Source organism: Malaclemys terrapin, chromosome 6 (genome assembly GCF_027887155.1).
Source record: "Malaclemys terrapin pileata isolate rMalTer1 chromosome 6, rMalTer1.hap1, whole genome shotgun sequence".
Lineage (NCBI taxonomy): Eukaryota > Metazoa > Chordata > Testudines > Emydidae > Malaclemys > Malaclemys terrapin.
The window spans coordinates 11134833-11155248 of NC_071510.1; the positions used below are offsets into that span (position 1 = coordinate 11134833).

A 20416-nucleotide genomic window follows, 5' to 3' on the forward strand; every position below is an offset into this window, starting at 1 on the left:
AAAAGAATTTGAAGAACAGCTAGCCAAAGACTCAAAAAGTAATCGCAAACATTGTTTTAAGTACATCAGAAGCAGGAAGCCTGCTAAACAACCAGTGGGGCCACTGGACAATCGAGATGTTAAAGGAGCACTCAAGGACGATAAGGCCATTGCAGAGAAACTAAATGAGTTCTTGTCATCGGTCTTCACGGCTAAGGATGTGTGGGAGATTCCCAAACCTGAGCCATTCTTTTTAGGTGATAAATCTAAGGAACTGGTGCAGATTGAGGTGTCAATAGAGGAGGTTTTGGAACACATTAATAAACTAAACAATAATAAGTCACCAGAACCAGATGGTATTCACTCAAGAGTTCTAAAGGAACTTAAATGGGAAATTGCAGAACTACTAACTGTAGTTTGTAACCTATCATTTAAATCAGTTTCTGTACCAAATGACTGGAGGATAGCTAATGTGATGCCAATTTTTTAAAAGGGCTCCAGAAGTGATCACAGCAATTACAGGCCGGTAAGCCTAACTTCAGTACTGGGCAATCTGGTTGAAATTATAGTAAAGAACAAAATTGTCAGACACATAGATGAACATAATTTGTTGGGGAAGAGTCAACATGGTTTTTATAAAGGGAAATCATGCCTCACCAATCTACTAGAATTCTTTGAGGGGGTCAACAAGCATGTGGACAAGGGGATCCAGTGGATATAGTGTACTTAGATTTTCAGAAAGCTTTGACAAGGTCCCTCACCAAAGGGTCTTAAGCAAAGTAAAGCAGTCATAGGATAAGAGGGAAGGTTCTCTCATGGACTGGTAACTGGTTAAAAGACAGGAAACAAAGGGTAGGAATAAATGGTCAGTTTTCAGCAGGGAGAGAGGTAAATAGCGGTGTTCCCCACGGGTACGTACTGGGACCAATCCTATTCAACATATTCATAAATGATCTGAAAAAAGGGGTAAACAATTAGGTGACAAAATTTGCAGATGATACAAAACTACTCAAGATAGTTAAGGCCCAGGCAGACTGCAAAGAGCTACAAAAGGATCTCACAAAACTGGGTGACTGGGCAACAAAATGGCAGATGAAATTCAATGTTGATAAATGCAAAGTAATGCACATTGGAAAACATAATCCTAACTATACATCTAAAATGATGGGGTCTAAATTAGCTGTTACCACTCAAGAAAGAGATCTTAGAGTCTGTGGACAGTTCTCTGAAAACATCCACTCCATGTGCAGTGGCAGTCAAAAATGCAAACAGAATGTTGGGAATTATTAATAAAGGGATAGATAATAAGACAGAAAATAGCATATTGCCGCTATATAAATCCATGGTATGCCCACATCTTGAATACTGCGTGCAGATGTGGTGGCCCCATCTCAAAAAAGATATATTGGAATTGGAAAAGGTTCAGAAAAGGGCAACAAAAATGATTAGGGGTATGGAACAGCTTCCATAGGAGGAGAGATTAATAAGACTGGGACTTGTCAGCTTGGTAAAGAGACGACTGGGGGGGGGGGTATGATAGAGGTCTATAAAATCATGACTGGTGTAGAGAAAGTAAATAAGGAAGTATCATTTACTCCTTCTCATAACACAAGAACTACAGGGTCACCAAATGAAATTAATAGGCAGCAGGTTTAAAACAAACAAAAGGAAGTATTTTTTCACACAGTGCACAGTCAATCTGTGGAACTCCTTGCCAGAGGATGTTGTGAAGGCCAGGACTATAAGAGGGTTCAAAAAAAGAACTAGATAAATTCATGGAGGATAGGTCCATCAATGGCTATTAGCCAGGATGGGCAGGGATGGTGTCCCTAGCCTCTGTTTGCCAGAAGCTGGGAATGGGCAACGGGGGATGGATCACTTGATGATTCCCTGTTCTGTTCATTCCCTCTGGGGCACCTGGCATTGGCCACTGTTGGAAGACGGGATATTGGGCTAGACGGACCTTTGGTCTGACCCAGTATGGCCGTTCTTATGAGTGAACCCAAACCTTTGGCATTTGTGAAGGTCTCCATCCCTGAATGCCACGTCTCCACGCCCCGCCGGCCCAGGCTCACCCTGCTATCAGTGGTGAGCACATTGCCGCTCCCAGGCACTGAGGTGCAATGACATTCGCATGCCAGGCCTGGGCTTTGCAGAGCCCGGTGCAAAGGAAAGGGTGAGGGGGCCTCGGGCAGATTGGGACTGCTTGGCAGGGGGAGGATGTTCATTAGGGAGATGGGAAGGGGGGGGGGGACAGGGCACTTGTCATGTCTGTGGTAGTGTCACAAGCAGGGAGCAGACGGACTGGGAAGATTTCAGCCCCTGGGAGGGGGTTGGGACTGCGCAGTTCAAAGGAGGGGGAGTCAGGCCATGGAGAGGGGGATGAGCTACATTGCATGCTGGGACGAATGCTGACAAAACAAAGGCCTGCCACAGTGTGGCTGCACAATTAGGGTATCTATCTAGGGCTGGCCCTGTTAGCTGAGAAATCCCCAGGGAGCTCCTTCTTCTCTCAGCAGCATCCTCTCCTCACTGACTTTCAAAGCACGCTGCTTTGGTGTCTTCAAACAGCTCTGAGCTGAAAGCAGCTGGGGTGGTTTCACGCCCCTCCTCTTCCCCCAACCAGATGTATTTTCTTTCTGCTGTTTTGCCCTTTATTGATGGTGTGCAGAGCTCTGCTTTCACTAAGGGCAACTGAAATGCTGCTCCGGACTGCGATTTTGGAGGTGCCAGCTGATCAATAGGATAGCGCCAACGTGGTCCGTCAAATCACCGGCTCTGCACTGGGCCATGTTGTGCAGGATCTAAGCCGGCAGCTCAGCGATCCAGTCAGACCTCTCTCCCCAAGGACCTTATTCATGGGGCAACGGCTGCCTGCAAAACTTATTGTTGTTTGTTTGCTGGTTAGTTAAATAGGTTCGTTGGGGACCAAGTCTGATCTCGCTGACGACAGTGTGAATCCAGAGTAACTCCATGGAAGCTACTGGAGACAACTTGAGTTATGTTGCTGCTGCTAAGAGCGGAATTCATCCCTTAGATAGTTGTGTAGAAGCAAATTCTACCCTGCCTTGTATCCCTGGCCCCCTCTCTGTAAGCAGTGGGGTTGCTTAGGGCAGAAGTTATCATTTGGAGTTCCAGGGGGAGGGATAGCTCAGTGGTTTGAGCATTGGCCTGCTAAACCCTGCGTTGTGAGCTCAGTCCTTGAGAGGACCATCTAGGGATCTGAGGCAAAAATCTGTCTGGGGATTGGTCCTGGGGGTTGGACTAGATGACCTCCTGAGGTCCCTTCCAATCCTGCTATTCTATGACTGTTCTGGCAGGCATTCCATGGTTCAAACTCCAGCTGAAGAAGCACACGCCGCTCACATATTAGCAGAGACGCCATAAATGCAAGTTAATGCACACACAGCGCCATTGCCCAGGACTGCCCCAGAAACAGGGTTCAGAAATCCCTGCTGCGTTCTGCCAAGGTACCATCTGCTGGCCCATCGTTGTTGCGTGCAGGAAAGGTAGGCCAGTTTTCACAGCCTGCTACTGAAAATGAGCTTGACTTGTTTGCCGCTTTAATGTGTGAAACACTGAAGTGGTCTGATAACCTGTCTCAGGCCTGTACCTGATGTTTCAGAGGAAGGAACAAACAACTAACCCTTCATGTACCTAGTCAACTGTACAATCCTTTGTAGTGGTGGGAGATTCCTTTTGCACCCCCCCAGCCCATCAGTGCGTGCTCTGCACTCTGGAGCAAGCGAACTGGGATTCCTTGTAACTTTGTGACTTGGTTTCTGCATCTGACAAGGTTCTTCTGGGAGGTAAACAGCCGAGCCTTTCCTAAAACAGGCTAGAGCAGTCGCTGCACGGAGTGCTCGCCAGCCTGCAATTCTCGGGTTGATCAAATTGCAGCGTCCTACGGCACTTCCTTTGATCCTTCTGAAGCGGGGTGTCCCACCCTCCCAGCCACGCCTTTGGCGGGCTAATCGCTTTCATTTACTATGATCCAGGGATGCATCTTAATGAGCTTTCCCTCTCGCTGGGGGGATCTTTGACAACAGCAAAGAGACTTTGGATGGAAGGCCCCAGTTGTGCTTTGCCGCGCCGAAGTCCCCCACACTAGCTCTACCCCGGGGGGCAGCTCCCGTCCAGCCTCGCCTCTTCCTGCTCGTGATCCGAGCGTGCATCCAACCATCCCGACAGGGGCAAAGGCCCTACAGCTCCCTCCCTCCCGCCCACCTGCTGCTCCCGGCACTTCCCGGGCAGCCAGGCCGGGGCCAGCTGCACGCAGGCGGGCAAGGAGGCGGCGCTGGCGGAGAGAGGACGCGGGGGAGCGAGGCGAGGATTAAGGGGAGCCGGGGCGCCCCGATGCAGGTGTTTGTCACCCGGCGGATCCCCCGCGAGGGGCTGGCGGCCCTGAGCCAGGCTGGCGTGTAAGAGAGCGCGGGGGCTGCAGGCGCGGGGCACGGGCCCGGTTCTCCTCCGGGCGGGGGCTGCAGGCGCGGGGCACTGGCCCGGTTCTCCCCCGGGCGGGGGCTGCAGACGGCGGGGCACGGGCCCGGTTCTCCCCCGGGCGGGGGCTGCAGGCGGCGGGGCACGGGCCCGGTTCTCCCCCGGGCGGGGGCTGCAGACGGCGGGGCACGGGCCCGGTTCTCCCCCGGGCGGGGGCTGCAGGCGCGGGGCACGGGCCCGGTTCTCCCCCGGGCGGGGGCTGCAGGCGGCGGGGCACGGGCCCGGTTCTCCCCCGGGCGGGGGCTGCAGGCGGCGGGGCACGGGCCCGGTTCTCCCCCGGGCGGGGGCTGCAGGCGGCGGGGCACGGGCCCGGTTCTCCCCCGGGCGGGGGCTGCAGGCGGCGGGGCACGGGCCCAGGGTGCTCCCCCCACGTGCGGTCGGGCCCGTTCGCAGCAGGCGGTTCCGTGGCTGGGCGGGCCCCGCCGGGGTGGCCAGTGGGGCTCGGCGGGGGCAGGGGGCTGCCCGCATGGGCAGCCTGGGGGCAGGGGTTGGGGGCCAGACTCGGGGCTCGATCCTGAGCGGTGTTGAGCAGCCCCGGCCCTGCTGGGAGGCCGGGCAGCGCCCAGCCCTCGGAGGGGTGGCAGCCTGGGCACCCAGAATTAGCCGCTGCTTCTGGAAAGGCAGGTCCCAGGTGTGTGTCCCGGGGGCTGAGGAGTCCTTCACCAACGCCAGTGACGGGCGTACCGCCCCCCTGAAATGCGCTGGGGTCCTGTTCCCATTGCTGCCACCAGCAGCCAGGTGCAGGCAGAGAACGCCTTGGCCATGGTCCTCACCGGGATGTTCTGTGTATTGCCATGGTGCCCAGCAGCGCCAGTCATGGCCCTGGTGCTGGGCGCTGTACAAACCCTGAACAGAAAGCCGCCTCTGCCCCCAGGTGCTGCCCGCCTGAGGATAAGAACCTTCAGCTGCTGCTCTAGAGAGAAGGATCCAACCGGGGAAATTAAGGTTTTGGGTACAAATGTAGTCGTTGATTTCATCACTTGTCGCTCTGCAAGTGAACCTGCAGCTGTAGTAAAAAGACAGAGACCGGGCCCTGAAGAGATTACAGCCTATTTCAGACATAGAGTGATTATCTAGCGTGTGCTCCGGTGTGTTCTGTGTCCCATAGGGCAAGGGGCAGGGGTTTAGAACGTGGATTGTTGTGGTGCCATCTATTTTACGGCAGTTCTGTTTCTGACCCTTTCCATGACACACTCTGATGCTCAGAGGCATTTATAGATGGGTGGTAATTTCTTTTTTCTTGTAAATGACCCATCCAAGGCTGAGGCCTGGGGGACAGAGAGCTGGTTTTTATTTACAAGGAAAGAAATAAACTGCTGCGCCCTTGTGTTAGGCACTTCTGAAAATGTTGTCCTTTGAAGCCTGAGTCCCACTGACTTTCAATAGGATTTGGGCCCCTAAATCACTTAGACCCCCAGATCCACAGAGCTAGACAAACACCTAAATCCCCTTGATTTGGGGATTTGCAGCACTTCTGAAAAATTTGCCCAGAACCCCTTTTTCCCTTCCTGTGACTTGAAAAGACTTCGCCTTTTTTTTTTTTTTTTTTTTTTAATGCAGACATATTTTGTAAGCCATTGATCTCAGATGCTGGTAAACAATAACGATGCTGTGCATAGAATATAGCCAGCTAAGGTCCCAATTCCAATTGTGTAAACACTTGTGTATGTCCTTAATTTTATGCACCTGGCTAATCCAGTTGACATCAGTGGAATTATTCATGTGCATAAAATTAAGGCCATGCCTACGTGTTGGTAGGATCAGGGCCTATGTTTTGCAGCAGGGAAATCAATGGGGGTTTTGCCATTGACTTCAATGGGAGCAGAAGGAGGCCTGTTATGTGTCCTCCCTCCCTCTCTCTGGCTATGGGTTCCTTGAATTTTTTAACCTTAGTTTGACATTGTACGTTATCCTCGGATCAGCAGTTTTTTAACTATCTCCGGCCTTCCAGTACTTCCCAGGCGAAACATTCAGAAACCAAACGTGTGTTTCTATTAAAAGTTGTTTTCCTAACTACAGCTGACTTCCCCCCCACACACACACTCCCCCATTATTTTGACTCTGCAAAGCCAAAGGGCAAATGTTGCCTTAAAAGAATTAACTCCCCTCTCACCCAGCTCTGCTGTGGGTGCCACTGGATTACCCTTCTCCTGGCGCACAGGTTGTAACCGCTCAGCGTTGTTTCATGCATTGAATGTGCTAAAATGAGTTACGTTGTGTTTCGTGCCCGTGTTTGTTCCTTAAGAAAATAAGCAACTTTCACATATTGCAAAATATCAGTTACTGGCATTACGGAAATGCAATGACCCCCGCCTCCCCCCCAGTACACACACGCTAGTGCATGGGCAGTGAGCGGTTGTGTGGTGTCTTTGTTTAAATTGCCTGCAGCATTCCAGGCCTTCTGTAAAGTGGTAGGCCCCTCAAATTGATTTGCAGTAATGTGTTCACAGAGCATTGTTGGGGAACCACTGGCTGCCCGAGAACAGTAAAAAACCACCCTCTTAAAATGCAAAGAGCAAATCGACCAGCATCCAAAACAAGGCCTTCAGAAAGGAGTGGGCAATGAGGTCTGTTTGATTAAGGGGCTGGCTAGGGGTGCAGACTGCCCTGTGTGACCTCGGAAAAGTCATTTAGTCTGTCTGTGCCTCAGTTTCCCCATCTCTAAAATGGCAATGATAATACTTCCCTGCCTCGTGGGGGTGCTGTGGAGATAAATTCATTGTTGATTAGGAGGTGCTCAGATATTCCAGTGATGGGGGAGCCATATAAGAACCTAGAGAGGCCAAGTAGGAAAAGTTTCAGTTGTCAGTTCATTGCAAGACTAATGTTCTTTGCTCTACGCGTGAAGAGATCCTGCCACTATTCTTCCTCCTTCTGCTGCTGGAGTTATTGAAAGAAGGTGCCGGACCTTTCGTGTGCTAGTTCACAGGTGGCTTGCGTGTGCTACACAGGACATCACGTGGCTGTATTTTAGTAACTGTGTGCCACAGTCCTGGGCTGTGAAAGGGAAATCCACAAGGAAGGAAAGGAGGGAATCCTAACCTTCCTGCCTAAAATAAGAGCGCGTTTCTCACTCCATTTTGTTGACTTCCCTCAGCAAACACAGTACGAATACCTGGGGCAATACGCAGCGCTGGCTTGAAGGGGGCCTCTTTCTCGTGCTTTAATGTGATTTGTGACTTTCATGTATCCTTGTAGCTGCAGCATCCAGCAATGGGATTCAGACGAACCTATCCCGCGGTCAGAATTGCTGGCGGGTGTGGCTGGGAAGCATGGACTGCTCTGTCTCTTGTCTGACCAGATAGACAAAGAGGTCCTCGATGCAGCAGGTGGGTATGGGCGGCGGCTCTCTTGTGAATGGCTCTAGCTGATCCTTTGTCATTGAAAAAAGAGAGGACACACAGAATTGTATCCGTGCTGCCCGGATCTCGGGCCCGGTGTCTCGCCTTCACAGCCCCTGAGACGCGGATTGGCTGACCCTTCCTTTGCTGCCATGCATTAATACGAATCCTCCATTTAAATTCCACCTCACGCTGTCCCTCCATCATGGCGGCACAGAGTTGTAAGACGCGAAGAAATGTGTCTAGCTCCCTAGTGTCCACTGGCCAGAATTCACGGTCAGTCCCTTTTCGGGGTGTGGTTTTTTTTTTTCCCTGCAAGAAGCAACTTCTTTGCCTAGCGTAGAGTTCCCCAGAAAATGACCACTAAAGAATGACTTGTTCCCATCCCAGCCAAAGAGAAGCAGCTAGGAATATAGATGCAGCATCTTTAAAGAGACTTTTCCTTAGCTAACGGGACACTCAACTTTCTTTGATGTTTTTGGCATTTTAAAAAAATCCTGTTTCTGGCAAATCCTGATTTTGGTTTCAATTCCTTTAAAAGTTATAAGGGATTTTCTGCTTCCCTTCCCAGTTGATGTTTACAAGGTGTCTTGTAAAAATTCTGTTCTGGTCCAGCAGAAGTTACGAGCTTGATGCAGAAATGACTGGGTGACGTTCCCTGGCCTGTGTTAACAGGAGATCAGATCAGATGGTCATAATGGTCACTCTGGCCTAACTCTGTGAATCTCAGTGAAGGAGAAAACTGACCAGCTGTGAAGGGGAAACAGTGAAACTGATTATGCACAAAGCACAGTCAAATGCCTGAAAAAGTGGTATTTCGGTTTGGTGGCTTCCTTCAGTGTCAGCCCTGTTAGGTGTTTCTAGTCATTAGAGTAGATTCCAAAGATTCAGACAATTACAAGCCGGTAATTGTAAGACCTGGATATCCTTTCATTTTTCCATTGTTGTGTTTCGTTCTTTTTAAGCTCTGTAGGTTTTGAGAGGTCTGTCTTCATGTTTTGCAGGGTCTAACCTTAAAATAATCAGCACGCTGTCTGTGGGTGTTGACCATCTGGCTCTAGAAGAAATTAAAAAGCGGTATTGTTTGCTCCTTTGTGTGCTAACTCTTAACCATGGAAGGCATTTTCTTCCGCTATTTGCTGTGTCCCCTGCCATTCTCTTGAGTGCAAGAAATGGAGAATTGTTAATTGAGAGAAACCAATTGGAACAGAGAATGGGTCGGCTTGGGAGTAAGGCATTGCACTGGGACTCGGGAAACGTTGATTCGGTTTCCAGTTCTACCACAGGCCCAAGATAGCTTTTAAAACGTGACCCTCGGTCTCTCTCTGGGCCTCAGTGACCCGTCTGTACAATGGGAATAAGAGCACGGCCCAAGCTCCCAGCGGGGTTGTGAGGATCGATGATTGATTAATTATTATTTGCTTGGTGCTCCAATAATATGGTAATATAAGAACCTGTGTGGGGAAAAATGCCCCGCAGAATGAAGTGTAATACAGGATTTCGTCCAAATGTAAACAAACGCGCAAACTAGCATTTCACGTGTTAACACTTGAGGACCGAAATGCTGTGTTTGAATTGCAGTGGAATCCGTGTGGGATACACCCCGGACATCTTGACGGACGCCACGGCCGAGCTCTCGGTAGCTTTGCTCTTAGCTGCGTGTCGCAGGCTGCCGGAGTCAGTGGAGGCAGTGAAGAAGTGAGTATTGACAATTTAGGGCTGGCTTCTGAACTGTGCGACATCAGTGAGAGTCTGGAGTAACTCCATAGACTGTGTGCTTGATCAATCCTGGACCCGAATACACCAAAGTAAAGGCAGTTCCTGCCTTGAGACGTTTACATGAATGCAGTTACAGTTACTCTGGATTTGCACTGGACTAGCTGAGATCAGCATCGTTCTATGAGCCCAGTGAGTTAAGTACAATTAACAAAGAGGCTGTTTTAAGTCCTAAATCTAAGGCATAACTGCGTGCTTGGGCAGTGGTCCCGCTAGAGCGTGTGTGGCAGGATAAAGGGGCCTTAAAGGAGGTGAAAATGGTGAAAAAGGCTCTTGAAGAGCCTCCTAGATTGTTCATGGGGCCTCCCGGGCCAGAAGAGAGCAACTGGGAGGGCCCTGCACTGGCCCTGCTCCCAGTGCGGGAAGGATGTTGGACGTATGGCCAGAGTTCACTGCACAAAGGCTGTACCCAGGGGCTGTGGGGAGTGGAACAAAAGTTAGATCAGTCTTGAGGCTGCTCTAATTAACGCTTAAGGTGACTTACAGCAGGAACATTGTAGAGCTCGTCGCTTCGTGTTAGCACCATTCATACCTGTTCATTTCTGTTTCTAGGGTGCTAAATCATTGCCACCGGTATGAGACACAGGGATTGTGAAGTATTTGTGCCATTCGTCATTTGTTGGGTCCATATCCAGACCAACCTGGAAAATGGAATTGGTCTAACATCTGTTTGTATTTCACTTCTTTTTGTAGTGGTGGTTGGACAACATGGAAGCCTCTGTGGATGTGTGGGTACGGGCTGTCTGATAGCACTGTAGGAATCATAGGGCTGGGAAGAATAGGTGAGTGAATTGTATTGTGTAGATGTATTCTAGTATTTGTCTCCCAATAATGGGAGCACTGTTGACTGACATAGCTCTGTGTGTGTGTGTGTGTGTGTGTGTGTGTGTGTGAATTTTCCAAAAGAAGACACTTCACTGCACATACCCCTCCCTCTGGGGAGGGGATACAGGCCAGCTGTCGTTACTTAATGCACTAGTGGAAGGCGCTCAGATACGATGGTGATGAGCATGGTACAACTACCTGCATAGAATAGAATGTTTGATTAAAATAACAAACTCAGTGATCAGTAAGAAGATATTTAGCTCTCCGGTGTGTACTCTCTGTAGCTTTAATATTTTACTCAGTTTTATCACAGCCAGAAACTTTTCTTTTCTTTGCCTCTGTTTTTTGTATGCATGTGAATTTGTGTCTAGCCCCCTTTCCTGCAGGGAACAACCCATGACTCGGGTGTTCTCCTTCTTGTTAGTTATAGAATCCGATGAATCCTGGATGTAACTTTCAGCCCCTATGTTCACTCAGGCTTTTGCTGAGCAGACATTTATGCTCTCACCCATTAGGTGGGGAGTTCACAAGTTACTTCATTCTTTGGTTATGCTAACAATGGTTTTGTGTTTAACTTTGCCCCGGGGTAGCGGTGCTAGACACATTCACAGAAACTGAAAAATAAATAAAGAGAACCGTAAAGGACAAAACATTCTGAGGACATTCAAACCAGTGGCTGATGGAACACTCCCCCATTCACCTGCCCCCCCCAGGAGCCACGGGCTGACTAAGCAGAAATCTCTCTTTCCATCCTACTAATCAGCGTGCGATTGCAATCAGGCTTAGACCTTAAGCTGTAAAACATGCACATATTTCCACCTTATTGGACTCCTAAAGCAAACTGGACTTTCTCTTGCTTTATTTCAGTTAAACAAATATCCCAAAGTCCATGGTACACGAGAGTGCTGGCTTGTCTATTAGCTTGTGCAGTTGGTCAATGGATTTTTTATTTTTTTTCTTCCTTCAATTTTTCTCTCCAAACTGTCACTTCAGATTTAATGTCCCATCATTCCCTTTGCTGCAGCCGCCTTAGCAATTGAAAATTCATTTGCTTCCCACGGAATGAATGAGAGCATGTGGCCTCCAAAATGAATGGGAAACCTCAGGCTGGGGCAGTTAGAGTAATCTCTTAATGAAAGTGGCCGGTTTCATTGCAGTTGAGTGAACAGTGGATGCATTCTGCGGCCTTGTCGATAGATGCAGGAATAAGACACTCGGTTTTGGGCTGTCAGATTGCAGGGTTAGTGATTTCCTTCCTGCAGTGCATGATCTCCGTGTGCAGAGACGTGACCTCTTCTTGTTTTTAGGACAGGCAGTGGCGCGCCGTTTAAAGCCATTTGGGGTCAAGAAATTTTTGTATACGGGACGTCGCCCAAAACCGGAGAGCGCCGTGGAGTTTCAAGCCGACTTTGGTAAGACACATAAATGAAGCTGGAAAGACAGCTCTGGAAACAAAGCTCTCTTCATAAGTGCAGAATAACAAACAGTGCAAATGAGTTGATCTTGTCCTTGGGTGTGGTGACTGGAAACTTGAAGGCTTCCTCAAGCGCAGTGTAGCAGTGCTGAATTATTTAAGGCCCCACAGAGTGGCTGGTGTTTGAATGTAGAGCGCAAACACATTTAGTATGTTGTTGATTGAAAGTGGTGACAATGTCATGAGTGAAATCTGGACCCCACTGACTTCAGTGGGCCCAAGATTTCATCCCAGACTTCTTAAATAACTGGCAACTCTCAAATGAGACTCTCTTCAGATATATTCACATTTATATCAAATATTTGTTTTCCTACCTATAATAATGCACATGCTCTACTGTGCCTTTCTGCATGTTCAAACTCACTGATAGACTTTGTCGTGCAAAGTCCTAAGCTGTTGCCCAGCTGTGACTTGCGTTTGAAAAATAAATGGTTCCAAAAAAATCAGTTTCTATTGGGGTCAATCTTTTGGTTTGTAAATCCAGTGAACTCTACCTATTCCTCTCCTCCCATCCTTGGGTGAAAGCTGAAAGAGTTGTCAAATCTGTCTTCAGGCCTTACAGAACTTCTAAATGTTTGTTTAAAATATTAGTTAGCAAAATATTGCCATAATACATACCACCCCTGAAATGCACAATGCAGCCACCTCTGGGGTGGAAGACTGACTTGCTAAGCATGGGTAAATTTCTTCTTTTGGTTGATGACACCTTGTCTGTTTTTTTTTTTTAAAGGTCCTTTAAAATATGGCACCTTGTTCATATGATGTTTTTGTTTGGGTTTGGCAACCCAGTCATGGGGTGAGGTTAGCAAGATCTTCCTGAAGCAGTAGTCCCTCACTGATGACTATTTAATGGACATTGGGTAGTTCCCAAACTAGTTAAGATAAACGAGACCCACCCTTGCTTTCCCCTCCGGAAACTCATGACATGTTTTTTGGATCTTTTTCCCCCCCAGTCCCACTCACCAAGCTAGCAGAAGAGTCAGACTTTGTTGTTATTACCTGTTCCTTAACCCCTGACACTAAAGGAATGTGCAACAAGGATTTCTTCAGCCGAATGAAGAAAACGTCTGTGTTGATCAACACAAGCAGGTGAAAATCTTCACTGTCATCTTAACCAAGACTAGATTGTGGGTGAAAAAGGAAAAGCAGGTGATATTCAGGTAACTGATAGACGGGTGTTATGGATGTCAAGGGATTACGCTGAAATTGCCATGGAGGGGGCAAGTATTGGCTTGGGGCACCAACTCTGAGCTTGTGCTTGCTAGCCTTGTAGCTTGGCCTGCTGCAACTATCTTTTAAATGGATACTAGATATTAATGTACACAAGAAAGTAACTTTTCTCCCCCTTAGGGTGGAGTTCAGCGAATATCATGGGATTATTGCCGCTCTAAAAGCTGCAAAGTGGGCGCCATCTTGGAGTCTCTCCTTAATGGGAGGAAGTGTCTGTTCTCCCAGGTGGAAAAGCTTTGTTTGTGGTCGGTGGTGATACTCAAACGGCCTTTTCCCCAGCGGGCTGTCACCATGGAAGATAAGAGCTGCATGGGGATTGGTCAGATGCTACGGTGCCATCTACATGGATGTTACAGCTGAGGGTTAAAACTGTGCTTAAACACAGTTCAAATTGTGGGTGCCCAAATGGGATTTGAATGCAATGGGTCAACTACGGCAGTGGTTCTCAACCTTTTGTACTGGTGACCCCTTTCACAAAGCAAACCTCTGAGTGCGACCCTCCCCTTATAAATTAAAAACACTTTTTTTATATATAACACCATTATAAATGCTGGAGGCAAAGTGGAGTTTGGGGTGGAGGCTGACAGCTTGAAACCCCCCCATATAATAACCTTGCGACCCCCTGAGGGGTCCCGACCCCCTGTATGAGAACCTCTGGACTACAGCCAGGTTTGTACCTGGGTACAGTGACTGTTACGATAACCCATTGCAGAGCATCGAGAGAGCAGTTAAGCAGAACCTGATGTTAGTGGTGTGGAACAACGGGCACAAAGTGACATACGGAGCTGATTCCTGCCAAAGGCCGAGGGGGCAAACGCTCAGGCAGGTGAGTTGTTCCACTGAAGCTGGTGGGACGACTCAAGTGTGTAAAGTTAAGCACGTGGCAGTGTTTGTATCCCATGCTCGTCCGGCTTACTAGTAACAATACCTAGCTCTTGTCTAGCTTAAACTGTGTTTCTTAGGGGAGCGGTGGTGAACCAGGAAGACCTGTACCAGGCTTTGGTTAGTGGCCAGATTGCAGCTGCTGGTCTGGATGTCACAACCCCAGAGCCGCTGCCTACAGACCACCCTCTCCTTTCCCTGAAGAATTGTGGTAAGCCACCATCTTTGCAAACAGCAGCTGTTTGCACCTTCTCTCACATTCCACTTCCTGCACTTCTGATGGGGAGGCAGTGGCTTCTAGTGGCTAGAGAAGGGGCTCGTGCAGTTCTTGCTATTCTGTTTGCCACACTGACCTGACAAGGAATTTCAGTCCTGATGAGCTTGGCATGGTTCGTGTCTAGCAAGGGTTTAATATGAGGGGCTAATTAGTCACAGGCAAGGGAAAGTCAAGCCATGTGTGTTTCAGTAAGCTGCTCTTAGCACTGGGCCGTAGCAAGGCAGTGTGATATGAGGGGCATTGAGGAGGGAAAACCTTGTCAGCTGCGTGTGTTAATTAAATTCAGGGCAAATTTTATTTTGTTCAAATGTATTTGCTCATTTGCAAACACGTCTCTGACTGATCACAGTATTCCATCAGCTGAGAACTTAGACCCCATTTCAGCAAGGGACTTAAGCATGTTGCCTAGTTTGAGCACATGAGTAGTCTCCTTAACGTCAATGGATTGGGACCTTCCTGCTCAGAGACCGAGGTGATGAACATGTTAGAAGTAGAGCTGTCAAGCCAATAAAAAAAATTAATCACGATTAATCGTGTGATTAAAGCGATTAATCATGTGATTAAAGTGATAATAGAATACCATTTATTTCAATATTTTTGGATGTTTTCTACATTTTCAAGTATATTGATTTCAGTTACAACACGGACTAGAAACTGTACCGTGCTCACTTCATATTTATTTTTGATTATAAATATTTGCACTATAAAAAACAAAAGAAATAGTATTTTTTAATTCACCTAATACAAGCAGGGGACCTGAGTTAGTGAACCAGGAAGACCCTTCCACTCCTATGTTCTTGTCAAACAGTGAGATGTTAGATTGGGTTTGTTTAGTCTAGAGAAGAGAAGACTGAGAGGGGACATGACATAGTTTTCAAGTACATAAAAGGTTGTTACAAGGAGGAGGGAAAAAAATTGTTCTTCTGAACCTCTGAGGATAGGAGAAGAAGCAATGGGCTTAAATTGCAGCAAGGGCCGTTTAGGTTGGACATTAGGAAAAACTTCCTAACTGTCAGGGTGGTTAAGCACTGGAATAAATTGCCCAGGGAGGTGGTGGAATCTCCATCATGGGGGATTTTTTAAGAGCAGGTTAGACAAACACCTGTCAGGGATGGTCTAGATAATACTTAGTCCTGCCTTGAGTGCAGGTGACTGGACAAGATAACCCGTCGAGATCCCTTCCACTCCTATGATTCTATGATTAGGAACAAGGGGTTCTGACTTTACACTTTCTAATATTTAGTTTTAAAGAGGTAGCTTTTATACTACATAAAGGGTACAAGATCACAAATACTTTCCATCTCCCCTTTAAAAGCATTAAGCTTTAAAATGTATTCTTAATTTCATTGACAGAGCTGCTCAAATACCAAACCCATCTCTGAAATATGTCTTCTCTCCCCCGTATAGTGATTTTGCCTCACATTGGAAGTGCTACCTACGCCACGAGAAGCGCCATGAGCGTGCTGGCTGCTAACAACCTTCTGGCCGGCTTGAAAGGGGAAAGCATGCCAAGTGAACTCCAGCTGTGAAGAGAAGAGAATCCCAAGAACATCGCTGGCTAGGCCAGGTCATACCTTAAAAATGACCATTTTCTCTTAGCCCAGAGAAGCAGAACGGATCCTGACTCATTCCTGCTGTAAAGTTGGTGTATGTGTCTCTGTCGTTCTGCAAGTAGAACTTATTAAACCAGGCTTGAGTAACACACAGTTGTGTGGTGGTGATGTGGAAGCGGGATGTATATTGTGCTATTTCTAAAAGAAAAAGTGAATGCTAGTGTGACTCTGGAGAGCACATAGCTGTATGTGGATGGAAACTCGAGATCAAAGAAAATCACTCCCTTTCCTGGAACAATTGGGCCCATTTGCACAAGAAGGCAACAATCATAATCAGCTGGGTGGCTTTATTCTTTATGGCTTTGATAAAGCAAAAGACTTAATCGTACTTAACGTCAGATGTGCCCCAATGGCCGGCACGTTATGTGTCCGTCCGTCCGTCCCCCGCCCATGTCTGATCTACAGAGGATATGTGTCTGTTATCGCTCTCAACTAGAGAGCAAAGCTCTGTAGCTCAAGTTGTAGAAACTCCTGATTTTAGCGGTGAGGGTCTCCAGGTTGTCAGTCCAGATGGCAGGTGTCACATCAGCATATGTCAAACACCTCCATAGGGGGGCTACTCAGACATTCGAATCTCTGGATTAACCAACAGGTGGCTGAACACAGAGAAATTCAGAATTTCCAATACGAATATTTCCTACTATGCAGCAACTATTAATTCTGCCTTAACCCATGTGGACAGAATAGTTGTGAGAGGAAAATTAGTCTCCCGGGAATGACTTTCTGCGCATGGGATGGGCTGGGATCTGCAGGTTTTTGGTAAGGTACAATTTTTCTTATTCTGCCCAGAGAAGGTGTGCATATCCCTTCGAGTGGGATGTCAAATGGAGGCATGTAGTCAGGGCGGGTATTGAGTAATTAGACTCTGAGCCTCTGAATTGCCTTGGGGAGTGTTGCAAAAAGTGGAAAGGCAGGTCCTGATCGCTGCGGGGGAAAGTGCCTTCCTGGCTCTGGTTCAGAGATCCCTTCTAGAGAAGAAACTGGAACTAGGTCTCATGATGGGTGACCCAGGCAGGGCTCTGACTGTTGAGTCAAAGGACTGGGTGAAGATTCCATTCCCCCAGCTCTATCTTCTGTCTGCCCAGCCAATCTGCCTGGCTGTTCAACTCCCCTTTAATGTAGAGAGCTTAAAGAGACAGAAGGTTGTTTTCTGCCCATGAATGTAGGAGGTTGGATTCCTGTAGGATGGCTGCGGATCTGGTGCATCCGTGTTTGCTGACAGAAGCTACTGCTGCTATGGTGTCAGACATCACTATTTAAAGGGATTCCTGATTGATTGAGGCCTTTGATTCCGTGTTGAAGCTCCTTGTCCATTCATGATCCTTAGATGGATTTGTTCCCTGAATGGGCTCCCCATGCTTTGAGACCAGCGTTGGTTGTCACCACCGTTCTCTCCGGCTCTGCCAGCGTGTGGTCTGCTGTGTAGCTGATTTGCAGCCACCAGGATAGAGATTTCAATACTGCTTTGGGCAACAAGATTAAGGTAGATAGAGTTGATGGGTCCTCTGGATCCAGAGAAATCAGGAACTAGAGAATACAGGTGGAATCTTGCCCATTGCAGGACATCTGTGCAGGATACCATCATATCGAGAGATGATATCAGAACCCTTGTAATAAAGTTGAGTGATTGCTGGGGGATAGTATCTATCATCCTGTATATCCGGTCTGTTAGAAAACCTTGGTGTAGCTCAGTCTCTCTCATGACTTCCAAGTGTAACTTGGTCTGAACTGGACTCATTTGGCTGTCTGTATGGTGGATAATGAAGCCATGCTGCTCTAGAACTTGTGCTCATTCCAAGGAGTGGGACCTGATCAGAAGACCATCCAGGAAGTGATATGCATGCACCCTCCTCTCTGAGAGGTTGGGATAACTAGCACCTGGGTAAATAGCCTTGGGGTGGTTGCAAGGTAATCTATAGCCATCTTCATGCAGCTGTGTTTCATCTAGTTGGGGAAAGTTTGGGAGATCAGGAACCTAGGTTTGGGACTCGCCTTTGACTCTTAATGCATAACCCAGGCAGACTCCATCCAGGACTCGTTTGTCTGACATGGTGTGGATGCAGCCAGCTGCAGATTTTTGTCGCCTGCTCCCATTCTGAGTGACCATGTCATGGGGTCAGCCCCAGGTCATGTTTGATTAAAAATTGAGGTTTTCCAGAGGATCACGACTGCCCCTTGTGCCCCTGGACCTATTCCGTCTGCCAAGGGCTGGTTGGGTGTCCCTCCACGGATACTTAGAATAGGTACAAAAGGAAGAATGTGATCTGTAATAAATAAGGCCTACATTCTCTTTTTGAGGACCTGGATGTCAGGAAAGTCATCTTTGATTTTATTTAGAGGATCCTGCTGTGGATTTGTCAACAGGCTCACTGAAGAGCCTTGGCCAGTGTCATAACTATAAAGGGAAGGGTAACAGCTCTCCTGTGTACAATACTATAAAATCCCTCCTGGCCAGAGACTCCAAAACCCTTTTGCCTGTAAAGGGTTAAGAAGCTCAGGTTTGCTGTAACTTTGAACTTAAGGCTAGAGGGGGGTCCTCTGGGCTCTTTAAGTTTGATTACCCTGTAAAGTTATTTTCCATCCTGATTTTAGAGAGATGATTTTTACCTTTCTCTTAAAAAGAAGGCTTTTAATTAAAGAACCTGATTGATTTTCCCTGTTTTTTAGATCCAAGGGGGTTGGATCTTGAGCCACCATGAGTTGGTGGGAGGAAGGAGGGGGATGGTTAATTCCTCCTTGTTTTAAGATCCAAGGGGGTTGGATCTTGATCCACCAGGAGTTGGTGGGAGGAAGGAGGGGGGAATGGTTAATTCCTCCTTGTTTTAAGATCCAAGGGGGGTTGGATCTGTACTCACCAGGGAATTGGTGAAGAGTCTCTCAAGGCTTCCCAGGGAAGGGAACTAGCTTTGGGAATGGTGGCAGCAGACCAGATCTAAGCTGGTAGTTAAGCTTAGAAGTTTTCATGCAGGCCCCCACATCTGTACCCTAAAGTTCAGAGTGGGGAAGCAGCCTTGACAGCCAGCTTCTGTCTGCCATGAGCATCAGCCTTTTCCATGACCTTAGCCATAAGTGATGATGAGGCAGGGTCACATCCCATTGCCCTCGCAGTGAATCTGAGGCTGTCACAGAAGGTGCCTGCTACAGAGGCTGCTGCTACGCAAGCTCGCTCAGAATGGCTCTCACACAGAAATATTTTCTGATTTTTGAAAGGGAATCCGTCCATGCCAAGATGGCTCAAGTAGAAGAGGTGGAGGCTGTTGATACTCAGAGGGTGGCAGAAAAAGCTTCAGAATTCCTCCTTAAGCAATCTGTCTTCCTCTCTCTCTGGTCCTTGGGGAAGAAATCACCCTTAACTGGGATCATCCTGTCTTTTACAAGGGATGAAAGGGCTGCATCCACATTTGGTAGAGTAACTAGGTCTGGATTGGATCTATGAACGGGATACTGCATCTTGGCCAGCCTCTGAGCTCTTGCTGGGTTTTGCATTCAGCCCTAATTACATCTACCAGTGTTGCATGGAGAGGAGATAGGTTTGAGATGTTGAACTGAGAGGAAGTATTTGAGTGGTTTCACTCCCTTTCTGTCTAGATCTATTCTGTGTAAGTTCTTATCTTTTGATGCCTCCTCCTTTTGAGGTTCTTCCAGTGGGGGTTCAGTGCCTGACACTACTTGCCAGGATAGAAACAAAACTCCTCTTGAAACAACTTGCTTTGAGGTTCCTCCTCTGGGGGCTTTAGCTCAGGTTCAGAAAATTGTCCTTCCCAGGAATGAAAAACTACAAGGTCCTGTCTTGAGCTCTTTGTCTTCCTGCTCTTTTTACAGCCTTTTGTGGCAGGGGCTTTCTCTGCCCCTGAAAATGGAAGAGGATGTGAGATAGTCCCTCCATCTCTTGCTCCTGTTTGCTAGGCAACAAAGTCTTAGAAATTGAGTCCATCGGAAAGGGTTTGGAACCTCAAACAGTAAGCTGTAAGCACACTTAAAATTGCCACATAGCAAGGAACCAGTGGTGTGGGATAAGTAGAGCCATGGAGTAGAGTATTAACTCTAAGTGAATCTGATATTTTTATGCTCTGCTAGCCTCAGCTCCTGGTTGAAACATACTCAGCAGTTGGCAAATCTCACTGTCTTAATTAGATCATAGGTCTCTGGTCACCCCAGGGGCAGCTGATCAAATAAGAAGTGGGAGTTAAACTGCCATTGCCATTAAATGTCCAAGAATTTCTTGATGTTTAAACCCCCATCACCTGCACCATAACGCTGGTGCGGAGTGCACAGAGGCACTATTGGCTTGTTTTTGTTGCCCTTAAGCCAAGTTTGCATTATAAGCAATTGACACTGGCAGCTGGATCTAAATGTAAGACTTTCTCTTGGTATCACTGTAGAGAAGCTACGAGCAGATAAACCAAGGGACGAACAGTGGTGTTATGTATGTTTAATCCCGTTTGACAGAGAACTCAACCAATGTGTTCTAACTTGTCAAACTTTTCCAGTAACCAACCTAGCATCAATATTTCCAAGA

General features: G+C 47.6%; 1 protein-coding gene across 2 annotated transcripts; it reads left to right on the plus strand.

Annotated features, from left to right (window-relative positions):
- Positions 1-3351: 3351 nt before the first annotated feature.
- On the plus strand, positions 3352-15986 carry LOC128839379 (glyoxylate reductase/hydroxypyruvate reductase-like). 2 transcript variants are annotated; one of them, XM_054032326.1, is made up of 9 exons: positions 3352-3488; positions 7678-7808; positions 8825-8897; positions 9402-9518; positions 10290-10378; positions 11729-11833; positions 12849-12984; positions 14088-14218; positions 15692-15986. In XM_054032326.1, exons 1-9 carry the CDS (start codon positions 3367-3369, stop codon positions 15811-15813), a joined length of 1026 nt encoding a protein of 341 aa, XP_053888301.1. In that variant the 5' UTR covers positions 3352-3366; the 3' UTR covers positions 15814-15986. The 2 variants fall into 2 exon arrangements, with proteins under 2 accessions (XP_053888301.1, XP_053888302.1); XM_054032327.1 differs by lacking the exon at positions 3352-3488 and adding an exon at positions 4084-4400.
- Positions 15987-20416: the final 4430 nt, after the last annotated feature.

Excerpts from the sequence above, each read along its gene's own strand:
- LOC128839379 (XM_054032326.1), top strand. The coding sequence starts at position 3,367 with ATGCAAGTTAATGCACACACAGCGCCATTGCCCAGGACTGCCCCAGAA. Across the intron at positions 8,898-9,401 it reads CTAGAAGAAATTAAAAAGCG|TGGAATCCGTGTGGGATACA; the intron begins GTATTGTTTGCT and ends TTTGAATTGCAG. Across the intron at positions 10,379-11,728 it reads CATAGGGCTGGGAAGAATAG|GACAGGCAGTGGCGCGCCGT; the intron begins GTGAGTGAATTG and ends TCTTGTTTTTAG.